Source organism: Triticum dicoccoides, chromosome 3A (assembly GCF_002162155.2).
Source record: "Triticum dicoccoides isolate Atlit2015 ecotype Zavitan chromosome 3A, WEW_v2.0, whole genome shotgun sequence".
In the NCBI taxonomy this organism is placed as follows: Eukaryota; Viridiplantae; Streptophyta; class Magnoliopsida; order Poales; family Poaceae; genus Triticum; species Triticum dicoccoides.
The window spans coordinates 78,127,842-78,142,201 of NC_041384.1; the positions used below are offsets into that span (position 1 = coordinate 78,127,842).

Genomic DNA, 14,360 nt, shown 5'->3' on the forward strand with positions numbered 1-14,360 from the left:
ACAGGAATTAATTCTAACTCCCACATGATAAAAAAAAGAGTAAAAGGTCTCGCGAAGAAAATAGTCCTATGTAACCACTATACATTGCGAGCATCAGGAAATAGAATAATCACGAATTCCATGTAATTGGCCAAGCTGCTAAAGTAGCTAAAGTAGTGATAAATCCTGTCAATAAAATAGATCCTAATGAAAGTCCATCGATTCCCAATCTCCAGTGGAAATCGAAGACATCTATCCATTTATAATCCTCCTTTAATTGGATTATGAACAGCTCAGTCTCTAAGTCAATCGGAGTTGGTTAGCCAATCAGGATTAACCCTTTTTATTTAAACAAGCCTTACTCTGTTAAAAATCCTAGGTATGAGAGTTATATTAATTAGCTGTACTCAGTTATGAGTCCTAGAGATGAGTTGAACTTGGTACTATGGAAACCCATAGGGGGTAGTCTGTCGAAGCAAGCAAGTAACTAATAGGATTGTTCACGCATTTTGCCGTGCCCTCTCTTGTTTAAGCATCAACCTCATCCTCACGAGCTAATCCTGCCCTATAAACTCAATTTCCATAGATCAACTCATAAAAGATACTTCTTCGTGCAAACACAAAGCACACTTTGTGATGGCATCTGTGGCTTGGGTTAATGTTCAAAAGACACATAGAGGACATAGCCAAAAGCCCAAAACAAGAGTTAAGATAAACAGACCTGTGATGTGTATCTTTGTTTCAAAATTATTTTTCAAGATCTCACGTCTTCACTTTCTTGAATTTTTGCTCCGAAATCAGTAGTGTACACTGTACACTTGATGGCAACTCCCTGCTCTGTATTATGCCAAATGCACGGGATACTAAAGGATTTTGTTCTTGCAGGTTCTTGAGCCAAGCTTAGCAAAAGGAAACAAAGTTATGGTGTTTTGCAACACTTTGAATTCAAGTCGTGCGGTGGACCATTTTCTTACTGAAAATCATATATCTACTGTGAACTACCACGGAGAGGTCCCTGCGGAGGAGAGGTCTGTCAGTTGCCTAACATGTTCCTGCCTTACGATATAATTTTTAACAAAATGTAGAGGATAGATCTAATGTAACTTGGTAACTGTCCCAACTCCCAATTTCCTGTGTTCACCTTCGATGGGGATGCAGTGAGTACAATCATTTGATTTGAAATTTTCAAGATCATATTAGTCACTGGCCTGAGTGCCTAATTATATGCCGATCATGCCTTATGATATTGATCTTTTTCAGTAAATACATCACCACACATACATCATAGAAGCACAAGATCAGAGTGCGCTTAAGTTTGTATAGGCGAATTTCACTGATATGGTCAGTAAGACAACAAAATTTGATTCTGGGATAACACATCAAGTTTCTATTTAAAGCCATTTGTGTAGTTATGGTGGTAGTATACCAACTGCCTTAATTTTATGACCTAATGTGTACAGTAGTTTTTTTTTTGTAATAAGAATGTGTGTGTTCGGTGGTTACTATTCTTATGATCTTGTTATAGCTTGATTAGGCTGCTAATAACTACTCCCTCCATTCACAAATGTAAGATGTTTTGGATATTTTAATATGGACCACATACGGACTGAAATGAGTGAACAAACACACTAAAACATGTCTATATATGAGAAATTGGATCTTTTGCCCCAGTTTACTTCTAACTTTGATAATTTGTCCCGAGAATAATGGGTGGGGCCGGGGCCACTAGTCATTGAGACAATGCTCGGGCAAATCATCAAACCCCATGTAAAGTGGGGCAAAAGATCCAATCCCCTGTCTATATACATCCAATTCAGAAAAATGTTACAACATCTTATATTTGTGAACGGATGGAGTATTTACCAAGCTATCCACAAAGAAGAAGAAAATTTGCAAAACTTTACTTGAATTATGCTAACTGTTTCTAGCTTTAACTTTTTGTAGAGTTGAGAACCTAAACAAGTTCCGGAATGAAGAGGGTGATTGCCCAACATTAGTCTGCACTGATCTGGCAGCTAGAGGACTAGACTTGGAGGTTGACCATGTCATCATGTTTGACTTCCCAAAAAACTCTGTACGTCTTAGTTGCATATTTCTTTAATTTCTGCTGTGAATAAATTCACAAAAATCTCAAGGATTCTTATTCTAGAAATTTTTGGCACTACAGATTGATTATCTCCACAGAACAGGGAGAACAGCGCGTATGGGAGCCAAAGGTATTAATCGCTTCTTTGCTGTAACCTGGAACAGACACATAATCGTTTTCATTTGTTGTATGGGAGCCACTGCACACACTATGAACTCTCTTAACCTTACATACGTAATACGTATAAAATTTGCATGCATGCTCTGCTGTGAATTCTTAAAATTCTTATTTCAGTTTGCATGCACTAACCAGATATACTAATCATCTAAATGTTAGCCGAGTCTAATCATGATTTGCAAATCTAGAGAAAGAGATGGCAGCAGTTAGTAGGAACTTCTGATTTTAGTGTATTATATCGGACAATGGTCTGCAGTTCTTTTTTTAGTATTTTTTAGAAATGAGATGATGGGAGATGGTCAAACAAAGATATGTTATTTGTGGCAATCTGACAGATTTTTGAACTGTACTTGTAACTGTGAACTGTACTTGTAACTGGGTAGTCTTTGGGTAAAGAAGCAGGTACTACGTGTTTCCACCTTTCATGCTGATACTCACGTATTGTCATTTCCCGCCTGATGCAGGGAAAGTTACAAGCCTTGTCGCAAAGAAAGATGTGGGTTTAGCGACAAGGATCGAGGATGCCATGAAGAAAAACGAGAGCTTAGAATCGCTGACGACTAGCAATGTCAGGAGGGATTCCGCCAATTCTCAAAACCCAAGCACCAAGGGAAGGACTTATGCAAGGTCGGCAAGGAGTTCAGATGCTCCGAGGGGTAGGTCGGCAAGGAGTTCAGATGCTCCGAGGGTTGCTAGCCAGAAGGGTAACAAAAGGGGAGTCACACTGTCGAGAAGGTCACCAAAGGTCGCCGTCAAGGACACAACTTCGACCAGAAAGCGGTCGTCGACCAAGAGCCAGCCATCTTCGTCCAGAAAGCACTCGCCGTCTAAGAACCCGCCGAAGGCCAGGCCGGCAGAGGCCAGAAAGGCCAAGCCGGTGAGAGCTGGGAGCAGCAAGGGCGGCGAGAAGGCCGGGAAGAGCAGCAGAGCCAGGCCGGAGGGTGGGAAGGGGGATGCTCTGAATAAGGTGGGAAGTAAGCTGAGCGTGGTTGGGTTCAGAGGGCGCAGCACCGGGAAGTCGGCGCAGGCTTCATGATGGTCGATCTGAGATATTTGATCCTGTAACCTGTAAATATCAGTGACTTGGTTTCTGCCATTTTTTGTGCTTTTCGGCTTACAATTTTGATAAACTTTTTTAAAAGAGAAAGAAACAATTGAGATCTTACCACGGCATCCGGAATAAAAAAATTGTTTGTGCTTTTATTATTTGTATATACACGAAGAGTGGAGCATTGTCTTGCCCTAAATCTTTGTTACTACACATCTTCGTTATTTTGAGGTGACTGACATTTATCCGAGTTTGTTCCTGACCATGTTGCGATGCTCCTAGTCCCTGAATTCGACACAAACCAGCAGTGATCGCAGATATGCACGGGAGGATTGGAGAAGTTTCTGGAGAACGGATCATCTTTCCAAAAATAAAAGTGAAAGGAAAATGTCTCTGCTCCTAAAGAAAGACCGTGATGGAGCTCTGGAACTTTCCGCGTCGCCGCATCCCGCGCGTTCCACCAAGTTTCAGAAGCTTCCGTCACCTTCCAGAATCCGGACTCCCCGCCCCACGTCACCGATATAAACTCCCTCCTCCTCCCGTCCGTCGCATCATCACCAAGGCATTCCACAAAAAAAAAAAAAAAAATCAGCAGACAATCCAACGCAGTCCAATCCGAGGAGACCGACCGATCGAGCTCGGAGGTCAGCAGCGAGCGAGAATGGAGGGCAGGATGTTCGGGCTGGAGACCCCGCTGATGGCGGCGCTGCAGCACCTGCTGGACATTCCCGACGGCGAGGCCGGCGGGCCCGGCAACGCCGCCGGCGAGAAGCAGGGCCCGACGCCGACGCGTGCCTACGTCCGAGACGCGCGCGCCATGGCGGCCACCCCGGCCGACGTGAAGGAGCTGCCGGGCGCGTACGCGTTCGTGGTGGACATGCCGGGGCTGGGGTCCGGCGACATCAAGGTGCAGGTGGAGGACGAGCGGGTGCTGGTGATCAGCGGCGAGCGGCGGAGGGAGGAGAAGGAGGACGCCAGGTACCTGCGGATGGAGCGCCGCATGGGCAAGCTGATGCGCAAGTTCGTGCTCCCCGACAACGCCGACATGGAGAAGGTCTCCGCCGTTTGCCGCGACGGCGTGCTCACCGTCTCCGTGCAGAAGCTGCCGCCGCCGGAGCCCAAGAAGCCCAAGACCATCCAGGTCCAGGTCGCCTGAGAGATGCATGGATGGGACGACCGAACCAGAGAGAGGTCCTTTGCCTGCACGCCGGATCGAAGCTGCTGAGTGGGTAGTGAACTAGTGATCGATGCTTAGGGAGTGAGTTTCCTGAGATGCGTGATGTGTCTTGTGTGTTTTCTATCTCTGCTCGTATGGTGTTCGAGAGTGTTGTGTGACTAGTTTTCGCTTTCAGTGCACAATTTCAATGAAATTTCTGAAATATCATCAACTTTGTTTCAAACTTACCGGCTCAAAATAAGTGACTCAAGTTTGTACTAACTTGAAGTGTCTCTTTAATCTTGGGGCGCACACAACTTCAAATAATTCTAAATCATCTTTTTGTTTTTTCAAAATATTTGTTTGGATCCCAAAATCAAATTTGAGTGGACATAAGTCCCCTGTCTGAAATGAAAAACAGAGCCACTGGATTTCAATGGAAGTCAGTTAATTCGCCCATGGTTGAAAGGTGTCTGTTTGTGCTGGTTTTTACTACGTATATAATCAGAATTTTAGAGTAGAAGATAGATTGGTACTCCCTCCGTCTCATACTGTAAAATGTTTTTGACACTAGATAATTAAGCATTACGTTTATACATACTCTCTCAGTTTCAGCGTCCCAAAATTCTCTTTGACTATGTTGGGGAATGCAGCAATTTCCAAATTTTCTTACGCACACACACAAAATCATGATGATGTATAGCAACGAAAGGGGAGCGTATCGTCTATATATTCTTGTAGACCGTAAGCGGAAGCGTTATGACAACGCGTTTGATGTAGTTATACGTCTTTACGATCGACTGATCCTAGTACCGAATGTACGGCACCTCCACGATCTGCACACATTCAGCTCGATGACGTCCCGCAAACTCACGATCCAGTAGAGCTTTGTGGGAGAGTTTCGTCAGCACGATGGCGTGATGACGGTGATGATGTTGCTACCGGAACAGGGCTTCGTCTAAGCACCGCTACGATATAATCGAGGTGGGTTATGGTGGAGGGGGGCACCGCACACGGCCAAAAGATCAACTGATCAATTTGTGTGTCCATGAGGTGTCCCCCTCCCCCGTATATAAAGGAGTGGAGGAGGGGAAGGGCTGACCCTCTCTATGGCGCGCCCCGAGGGAGTCCTACTCCCTTCGGGAGTATGATTCCCCCTCTCCTAAAAGAAGTAGGAGCCCTTGCAAGTAGGAGTAGGAGAGGAAGGAAGGAGGAGAGAGGAAGGAAGGAAAGGGGGGCCGGCCCCCCTCCCAATTCGGATTGGGCTTGGGGGGTGTGCCTCCCTCCTTTCCCTTCCCTCTCCTCTATTCCACTAAGATCCAATAAGGCCCATATACTTTCCGGGGTGTTCCGGTAACCTCCCGGTACTCCGGAAAAATGCCTGAACCATTCGGAATCATTTCGATGTCCAAATACAGGCTTCCAATATATCGATTTTTACGTCTTGACCATTTCAAGACTCCTCGTCATGTCCGTGATCAAATTCGGGACTTCGAACTACCTTCGGTACACCAAAACACATAAACTCGTAATACCGATCGTCATCGAACGTTAAGCGTGCGGACCCTACGGGTTCGAGAACTATGTAGACATGACTGAGACTCATCTCCGGTCAATAACTAATAGCGGAACCGGGATGCTCATATTGGTTCCTACATATTCTATGAAGATCTTTATTGGTCAAACCGCATAACGGTATACGTTGTTCCCTTTGTCATCGGTATGTTACTTGCCCGAGATTCGATCGTCGGTACCTCAATACCTAGTTCAATCTCGTTAGCGGCAAGTCTCTTTACTCGTTCCGTAATGCAACATCCCGTAAGTTCAATCTCGTTACCGGCAAGTCTCTTTACATACATTTGTCATCCATGTACTAAGTTTCCGGTTAATACAATTCTAGCATGAACAATAAACATTTATCATGATATAAGGAAATATAAATAACAACTTTATTATTGCCTCTAGGGCATATTTCCTTCAGTCTCCCACTTGCACTAGAGTCAATAATCTAGTTCACATCGTCATGTGATTTAACACCAATAGTTCACATCTTTATGTGATTAGTTCACATATCCATGTGACTAACACCCAAAGGGTTTACTAGAGTCAATAATCTAGTTCACATCGCTATGTGATTAACACCCAAAGAGTGATCATGTTTTGCTTGTGAGAGAAATTTAGTCAACGGGTCTGCCACATTCAGAGCTGTATGAATTTTGCAAATTTTCTATGTCTACAATGCTTTGCACGGAGCTACTCTAGCTAATTGCTCCCACTTTCGATATGTATCTAGATCGAGACTTTGATTCATCCAGATCGGTGTCAAAGCTTGCATCGATGTAACTCTTTACGATGAACTCTTTGTCACCTCCATAACCGAGAAACGTTTCCTTATTCCACTAAGGATATTTTTGACCGCTGTCCAGTGATCCGCTCCTGGATCACTATTGTACCCTCTTGACAAACTTATGGTGAGGTACACAATAGGTCTGGTACACAACATAGAATACTTTATAGAACCTATGACTGAGGCATAGGGAATGACTTTTTGATGCGGACCATCCTATGGAGTTCGTTTGGCGAGTGACACGTGTGACATCTACTTGACATACCCAAAGGTGAATCATATCCTTTACACGTGCTCACTTGACCCCTTCGAGGATGGTATACTACTTGACACACCTCTCATGTGCATGCATAGGTATTGTCGAAACACTACGGACGACAGGGAGGAGTGCAAGCGCCAAGGAACAACTACACCATCCGCGAGGGAAGCATGGAAGCGACGATGGAAGAAGACGGAGACAGCTCCCAGGACCCGGACATCCGACCCCTGGAAGTGTCACCAACAGCAAGGAGCCAGCGGCCAAGTCTATAGGGCCCGAACATCCGGCGACTAGCCCGGACATCCGACGCGTCCCGAGCTCCCGGACATCCGGCCTCCAGCCCGAAAATCCGGACCCCGCCATTCCAGAGAGCAACAAGGCTGGACACTGCCAGCCCGGACATCCGGCCCGAGCGCCCAGACATCCGGCGTCTCGGGAAGGCCTGGACATCTGGCCCGATGCCCGTACATCCGCCCCCTGCCTGCATGCAGCGCACCTGGGCCGTAGCCCATGTACCCCTTCGCCCCTTAGACTATATATACTCTCCCTCCACCTACATTTTAGGGTTAGCATTGGTTTAGCTCATATTTAGAGATAGAGCATTGCTCATCCACATCGGATCTACTCCATGAGAGAGACCGCGACCCCTCTTCGGAGAAGATCCCTTTGGATTCAAGACCTCCTTGCGGAGAAGGACATCAAGACCCCCTCTTGGGCGGCCCCATCAAGACCTCCTCATGGAGAAGAACCGGTTACCCTATGTATCATCCGTTGTTGACTCTGGATCTTGTATCTTCCTTTGTGTTCATGGATCTAGCGCATGTGTGATCATACTTGTTGGTTTGAGTGTTCTCTTGTGCTCCCCTTGTGATTTCCCCTCATTTCCCTCCTCGTGTTCTTCGTGTTCTTCGCAGGATCCACTCCTTTCGTGAAAGATCGGCCCCTAGGGTCCCCACCCTACATCATATTGGTATCAAGAGCCACGTTGATCATGATTTTGGAGCCTCCCCGTTGTGTTCCTAGCCTAGTTTTTGTTGATTTTGTCCCTAATTCAAAAATTCCCCACAAAAATAGCCCCCATTTTTTTGTGATTTGTTTTGTTTGATGAAGTTTTGTTGGATTCGATCCGCGGATTTCGTGTGTTGCAGGTAGATCTATCTTTTCATCCACTTTTCCCCAATTTCCATCCACAAAATCTCTCCAATTTTGCCCCCAAAATTATCAATTTCCGCCCCCAATTCGAAAATTTCCACCCCAAACGAGATCTGGAATCGTCGGGCCGGACATCCGGGACAAAGGCCGAACATCCAGGCCATCAGGCCGGACATCCGGGCCCCAAGCCGGACATCTGGCTCCTGGAGCGCAAAATCTGCACGGTTCTGTACACTGACCCCCGGATATCCGGCCCCTGGCAACTCAGCCTGTTCCGTTTCACCGTTTTGTCCATAACTAACTCATCCGGAGTCCGTTTTTCGTGTTCTTTAGCTCGTTGAAAAGCACTTGACACCCCCCTTCCCACAAAAATACTACCATCGCCATTTGACTCCATCAAATGTTTTGTAACTTTGGCATCTTTGCCTAGGGCTTCCACCACAACCTCCGCATAACCACCACCGACTTCCGCAACCTAATCAATTTTGTCCCCCATAGTATTTGAGGTTGTTTGAGTTGTGATTGAGTCTCCTAAGGTGTTTAGGCTACTTAGGGACAGTCACTTCTTCATCAACCACCACCATAACTTCTGCATAGGCTTGCCCACCATACACTTCCACCACCCCAACTTAACCCAATTTTGTTAGTGTTGTGAGTTGTGTCTCCTAAGGTGTTTCGGCTACTTAGGGACCGTGCTTCCAACTCCGGCACCGTGTATAGTCCACCACCTCACCCTCCATTTCCGCATTACCTACACACAAAACCCATCATTGCATTTCCGCAATCCCATTGAGCTTCCGCAACCACCACCGCTTTCCCGCTACCACCATTTGACATTTGACGTTTGAGATTTTGAGTTCGCGGTTTTTCTGTTTCCTAAGGTGTATCGGCTACTTAGGGACGAGTCTCCATCATCTTGGTATCTCCATCAAGATCATCGCCACTCATCATCGCCAAGGACGATAACCTCCATATCATCTTGGTATCGGGGTATCCCTCCATTGTATATTCCCTTGCCATTGCATTGATAACCCCTAGCCTATTTTGCGTCAGTTGCCTATCGAGACTAGACATTTGAGTATTCCCAGCAACGTTACTTGTGCACATTAGTGATCTACACCATACATTGCATACATACCATATCATATTGGTATCATCATATCATCTCTTGTGCCACAAGTTTGTTCCCGTATATACCCAATTGCTACCTTGGTTTGTGCATTTCGCATTGTGGCCATATAAAAAAAAGAATAAGCTTTTAAGCAAAGAAAAAGAGTGAACACAGAGCTCGTAAGCAAGTGCCATAGCATCATACCACATTGCATAAGATTGTCATATCCGATCATCTTGGATCATACCACCGGAACATCATATACATACCATACTTGGGATAGAAGTCGTTGCATTTTTGTCTCCTATAGGTTGTGCACAAGTGTCGTATCCGCCTATTGAGCAATCGTGCTAGCGTCTCTCTAGAGTTGTGCAACAAGAGCATTTTCCGTGGATTCCACATTTTGAGCTCATTCGTTGGTTGCACGACCCCATTTATCTATCCGTGTGTGCGTTTCCGTGTGCCATTCATTGCTATTGGTCTACTTGTTTCACTTGCGAATTTGTGAATCTCTTTCAACATTATTGACTCTTGCTGACATTTCGCATCAAATTTTTGTGCCACTATCCTCACCAAGCTCCACCATAAGCCTTATTTGTGTAGGTGTGAGAAACTGACAAGAATTGGTACCAATTGTGCTATTTCCTTGTTACATCATTGAGTGATCATTGATCCATCTTCAACGTCGGTCAAGGTACATTTGGTATAGTTCTTCTCTTTCTCACACTCATATTTGCTCGAGCCTTGTGATGGATAGGCAAGGCATTTCATCTTCGGTCTACAACAACAACGACGAGTTCGATGCCACGAACAACTCCACCGACGCCAAGATGCAAGCTCAAATGGAGGAGATCAAAGCCCTCATCAAGTCCTACAAGAGGTCTTCCTCATCTCCGAGAAGACGCTCAAGAGCACATGCCTCCGAGAAACCATCTCTGGCAAGGTCACATCGGCATCGACACCATCACCATCACGAACGTGAAGGTCAAGAGCTCAACACCAACAACCGCTCAACGACTTCACCATCTCCCTTGGCATCTTTGCCAAGCGACTTCAAGGCATCTTCGCCTACGGACATACGGCATCTTCGCCCACAAGCACCTCAAGAGAAGCTCCCCAAGCTCAAGTCCGCGAATTCCACGAGCTACTACGACCTCGACATTGACCACACAATTCCTTTCTATGGGACTCAAGAACCCGAGGAGTATCTTGAGTGGGAGCATTTGATGGACGACTACCTCAAGCTACATCAAGTTCCTCCCGAAGATCAAGTGAAGTGCGCCACAAGGAACTTCCATGACTACGCGTCCACATGGTGGCTTCACACACCTTCAGAGACCTACAACATGAGTTGGCCCAAGACGAAGAGAGCTTTGCGGCACGAGTTCGTGCCTCCAACCTACATGGAACAACTTCTATGCCAATTGGAGAACACCACCCAAGGATCCAAGTCCATCGACGAGTACTTCAAGGAGATTAAGAAAGCCTTGCGATGAGCCGGCGTGGACGACCCCATTCCGATGAAGTTCCACTTCATGATGGGATTGCACAACGACATCTCCAAGACTCTCTTCCTCGAGAACTACAAGTCCCTCGACGACTACTACATTGGTGCTCTCAAGGCGGAACAAGAACTCATGAAGGCCAAGGATTCTCCACCCCAAGCACACTTCTCGAAGACCAAGCTCCAAGAAGGCGAGCATGAGGATAGTAAAACCAAGATGTCCAAGCCCGACGAGCTCCAAGACGATGCTCCCAAGTTCGACTTCATCGCCATCCCTCTTTGTGGCATTGATGGTGCCGAGTCTACTTCGACTCTTTTTCAAGACGGTCTTGCGACGACTACGACTATGGAGCCAATCAAGGAACATGCTTTGGAGGCATGCGACATGGTGACGAGCACGGAGGATGCTTCCATCTTAGGTGGCGAGAGTGATATGCCATCTTCGGCCTTCATCCACGGCGGCGACAATGAGATGGTTGAGCATGGGATTTTCCCTTCGACCACGGCGACATATGTTGAATTGTGTGACTTTAGCCACCATATTGAGAGTGAAAGTGACTTCACCACTAGCCCGATATATGATGTTTTTCCACAATTCCCATGTGAGGAGAGCCACAACCTCCACCACTTGAGTGAGATGAGTGACTCCACCATATGTGACATTGAGTGCACCTACCTTGAGGGAGTGAGTGAACCACCACATAAAGAGAGTGATGCCACTATGATTCCTAACAACTTAACCTCTACCTCTATTGTGTCTTCTCATTTGGTGTTAGATCCCATATATGATGACGCGCCGATTCTCGATGACTTCGTCCTACCTTTGGACAAGATGATGGCCATGGTGGAATATGATGCACCCCCACATTGTTCAATCAAGATTATGATATTGACCACCATTTGGTCTTACCCATCTCACCTACACCACTTGAGTGGAATGAACAAGGTAAAATAGGTGAAGGTGATGCTCTAGTCCCACTAGTGGACATTCTTGACATTGATTGCTTGCATGATGTTGATCAACCTATGACCATGCTTCATGCTAGTGCGACTTCCTTATGTGATGATTTCTTGCCCATTTATGATGAGTATGATGATTCTCATGTGGAGGTTATTAGTTGTGATGCTATGTTACATAGGATTTCTTGTGATAATTCTCTAGGTCACATCATGTTTGACAGTCCGCTTGACTTGTCATATGCTATGCATGAGATTAATCATATCTCATATTTGCAATCTCATCGTAGTGACTATGCATATGCCATTAAAATTAACCCAATTTGCACTTATGGCATAGATGAAAAGCCCATGGTTATTGACATTTGTTTTTCTTGTGATGATATTGATATGCTCCCTTTGCATCATTTATCTCATATGCCATGCCATGACCACCTAGCTTCGGATATGCATTGTTTTGGATGTTGTCCATTTTCTCCATATGATGTTTCCATTATTGCTCATGAGGAGACCCCCATAGTTTCCTCATACATTTTAGGAGATTTTGATCCATCCAATCCATTGCATGATCCTCATACTTATGTGCACAATATGCTCCCCATGTACGGACATGATATTGATGTCCCATATATTTGTATGCTCAATTTGCATCCCCATCATGTTATACACAATAACTATTCTTTCATGATGGATGACATGTTCTTATACCATGCATCAAATTTCTTTGAGTGATGCTTATCTTGTCCTAACTCTCACGTGCACATACACATCATGGTGGATGATGTGTACATTTACCACACACACAATTTCGTTCGTTTGTGTCTCTTTTGTGTAGGATACTTGGACCTTGTGTCGACTTTCGCTTCACATGAGTTGACCATTCGAGCTCCTGAGAGCGAGCCTCATACATTCGACCACGACTCACTTCTCCAACACCTTTCCTACCACTTCGGCATTGTGAAGAATGCACAAGGACACGCCTTCAAGGTGACATCTTTCTTGAGCATGGATATTGCGGATCATACTACTTCTGTTGCTTGCACCATGAGACTTCTTGTTCATATTGGACCACTTGATTGCACACATGTTAGAGATCTTGCTTTGACTTGTCATTTTCACCATTCGATGCATCATGATATATATGCCTTGTGGGTTGCATCCAATTCTTGGATTACATGCTCCTCTCATATGTTTGGTTGCAACAATGTCATCACTTCACATATGTCATGTCCCATTGATTGCTACACGTTTGACTTGATTGCCTCGCACATGATGAACAATTGCTCTTTCTATTGTGTTGAGTGCCACATTATCTTCACTACACCCTATGCATGTTATGCTTGGATTGTCTTACACTTGTTCCATGTGTTTAGACACTTCATTTTATTTGGTGTTGTGAATGTTTCTTATGCCTACCATCGACCATTTGTCGAGTTCTTTATGCATGATTGCTATGATCTTGAGGTAGATGCTTGTTCACTTGTCAAACATATTTGCATCTCTACCTCAAAATTGCATACTTATCCCCATGATTTCTTTGCTTGCGCTCGATTGATATGCTTACATGCCATGTCACAATCCTTTGTCACACCCTATGCTATGCTTGATGACGACACTTGTTTGGTGAACCATCTCTTGAATGCTTGGTTTTGCACTAACGCTAACCACATTTGTTTTTCCAAGTGTTTGTTGTCCTTGCTCTCTTTGAAGGAATCACTAGACGACGCAACATTGGAGAGTGCCCATTTCGAGCTTCAAGACGACGAGTACTTGGTGAACGTCCACTTCTACACGGCGAAGCCATCTCTTTCCCATGGTGATTTGGTTTTCGATCTGAGGTCGGATCTTTCCCAGGGGGGGGGGGAGATGATGCGGAGCATCCTATGGACATCACCATGTCAAGAGTCCGTTTGGTGAGCGACACATGCGACATCTACTTGACATACCCAAAGGTGAATCATCTCCTTTACACGTGCTCACTTGACCCCTTCGAGGACGGTATACTACTTGACACCCTCTCGTGTGCATGCATATGTATTGTCGGAACACTACGGACGAGGAGGAGGAGTGCAAGCGCCAAGGAACAACTACACCATCCGCGAGGGAAGCATGGAAGCAACGACGGAAGAAGACGGAGATAGCTCCCAGGACCCGGACATCCAGCCCAAGCCCGGACATCCGGCCCCTGGAAGTGTCACCCGCAGCAAGGAGCCAGCGGCCAAGTCTACAGGGCCCGGACATCCGGCGACCAGCCCGGACATCCGGCGCGTCCTGAGCTCCCGGACATCCGGCCTCCAGCTCGGAAATCCAGACCCCGCCATTCCAGAGAGCAACAAGGCTGGACACTGCTAGCCCGGACATCCGGCCCCAGTGCCCGGACATCCGGCGTCTCGGGAAGGCCCGGACATACGGCCCGACGCCCGGACATCCGGCTCCCCTTGCCTGCGTGCAGCGCATCTGGGCCGTGGCTCATGTACCCCTACGCCCCTTAGACTATATACTCCCCCTCCACCTACGTTTTAGGGTTAGCATTATTTTAGCTCATATTTACAGATAGATCATTGCTCATCCACATCGGATCTAC

The 14,360-nt window shown here is 46.0% G+C and overlaps 2 protein-coding genes across 2 annotated transcripts in view; both read left to right on the plus strand.

Annotated features, from left to right (window-relative positions):
• Nucleotides 1-3,456, plus strand: part of LOC119267258 (DEAD-box ATP-dependent RNA helicase 39-like) — a 6,749-nt gene extending 3,293 nt beyond the window's left edge. Inside the window, exons 6-9 of the mRNA XM_037548618.1 lie at nt 865-1,007; nt 1,924-2,053; nt 2,147-2,195; nt 2,707-3,456. Of these exons, the coding sequence (XP_037404515.1) occupies nt 865-1,007; nt 1,924-2,053; nt 2,147-2,195; nt 2,707-3,278 (894 nt within the window). The 3' untranslated portion in view covers nt 3,279-3,456. The remainder of the gene's footprint in view (nt 1-864; nt 1,008-1,923; nt 2,054-2,146; nt 2,196-2,706) is intronic.
• Nucleotides 3,457-3,856: 400 nt separating this feature from the next.
• Nucleotides 3,857-4,690, plus strand: LOC119267259 (17.5 kDa class II heat shock protein). Its single transcript, XM_037548619.1, has one exon. The coding sequence runs from the start codon at nt 3,952-3,954 to the stop codon at nt 4,444-4,446; it is 495 nt and encodes a 164-aa protein (XP_037404516.1). The 5' UTR covers nt 3,857-3,951; the 3' UTR covers nt 4,447-4,690.
• Nucleotides 4,691-14,360: the final 9,670 nt, after the last annotated feature.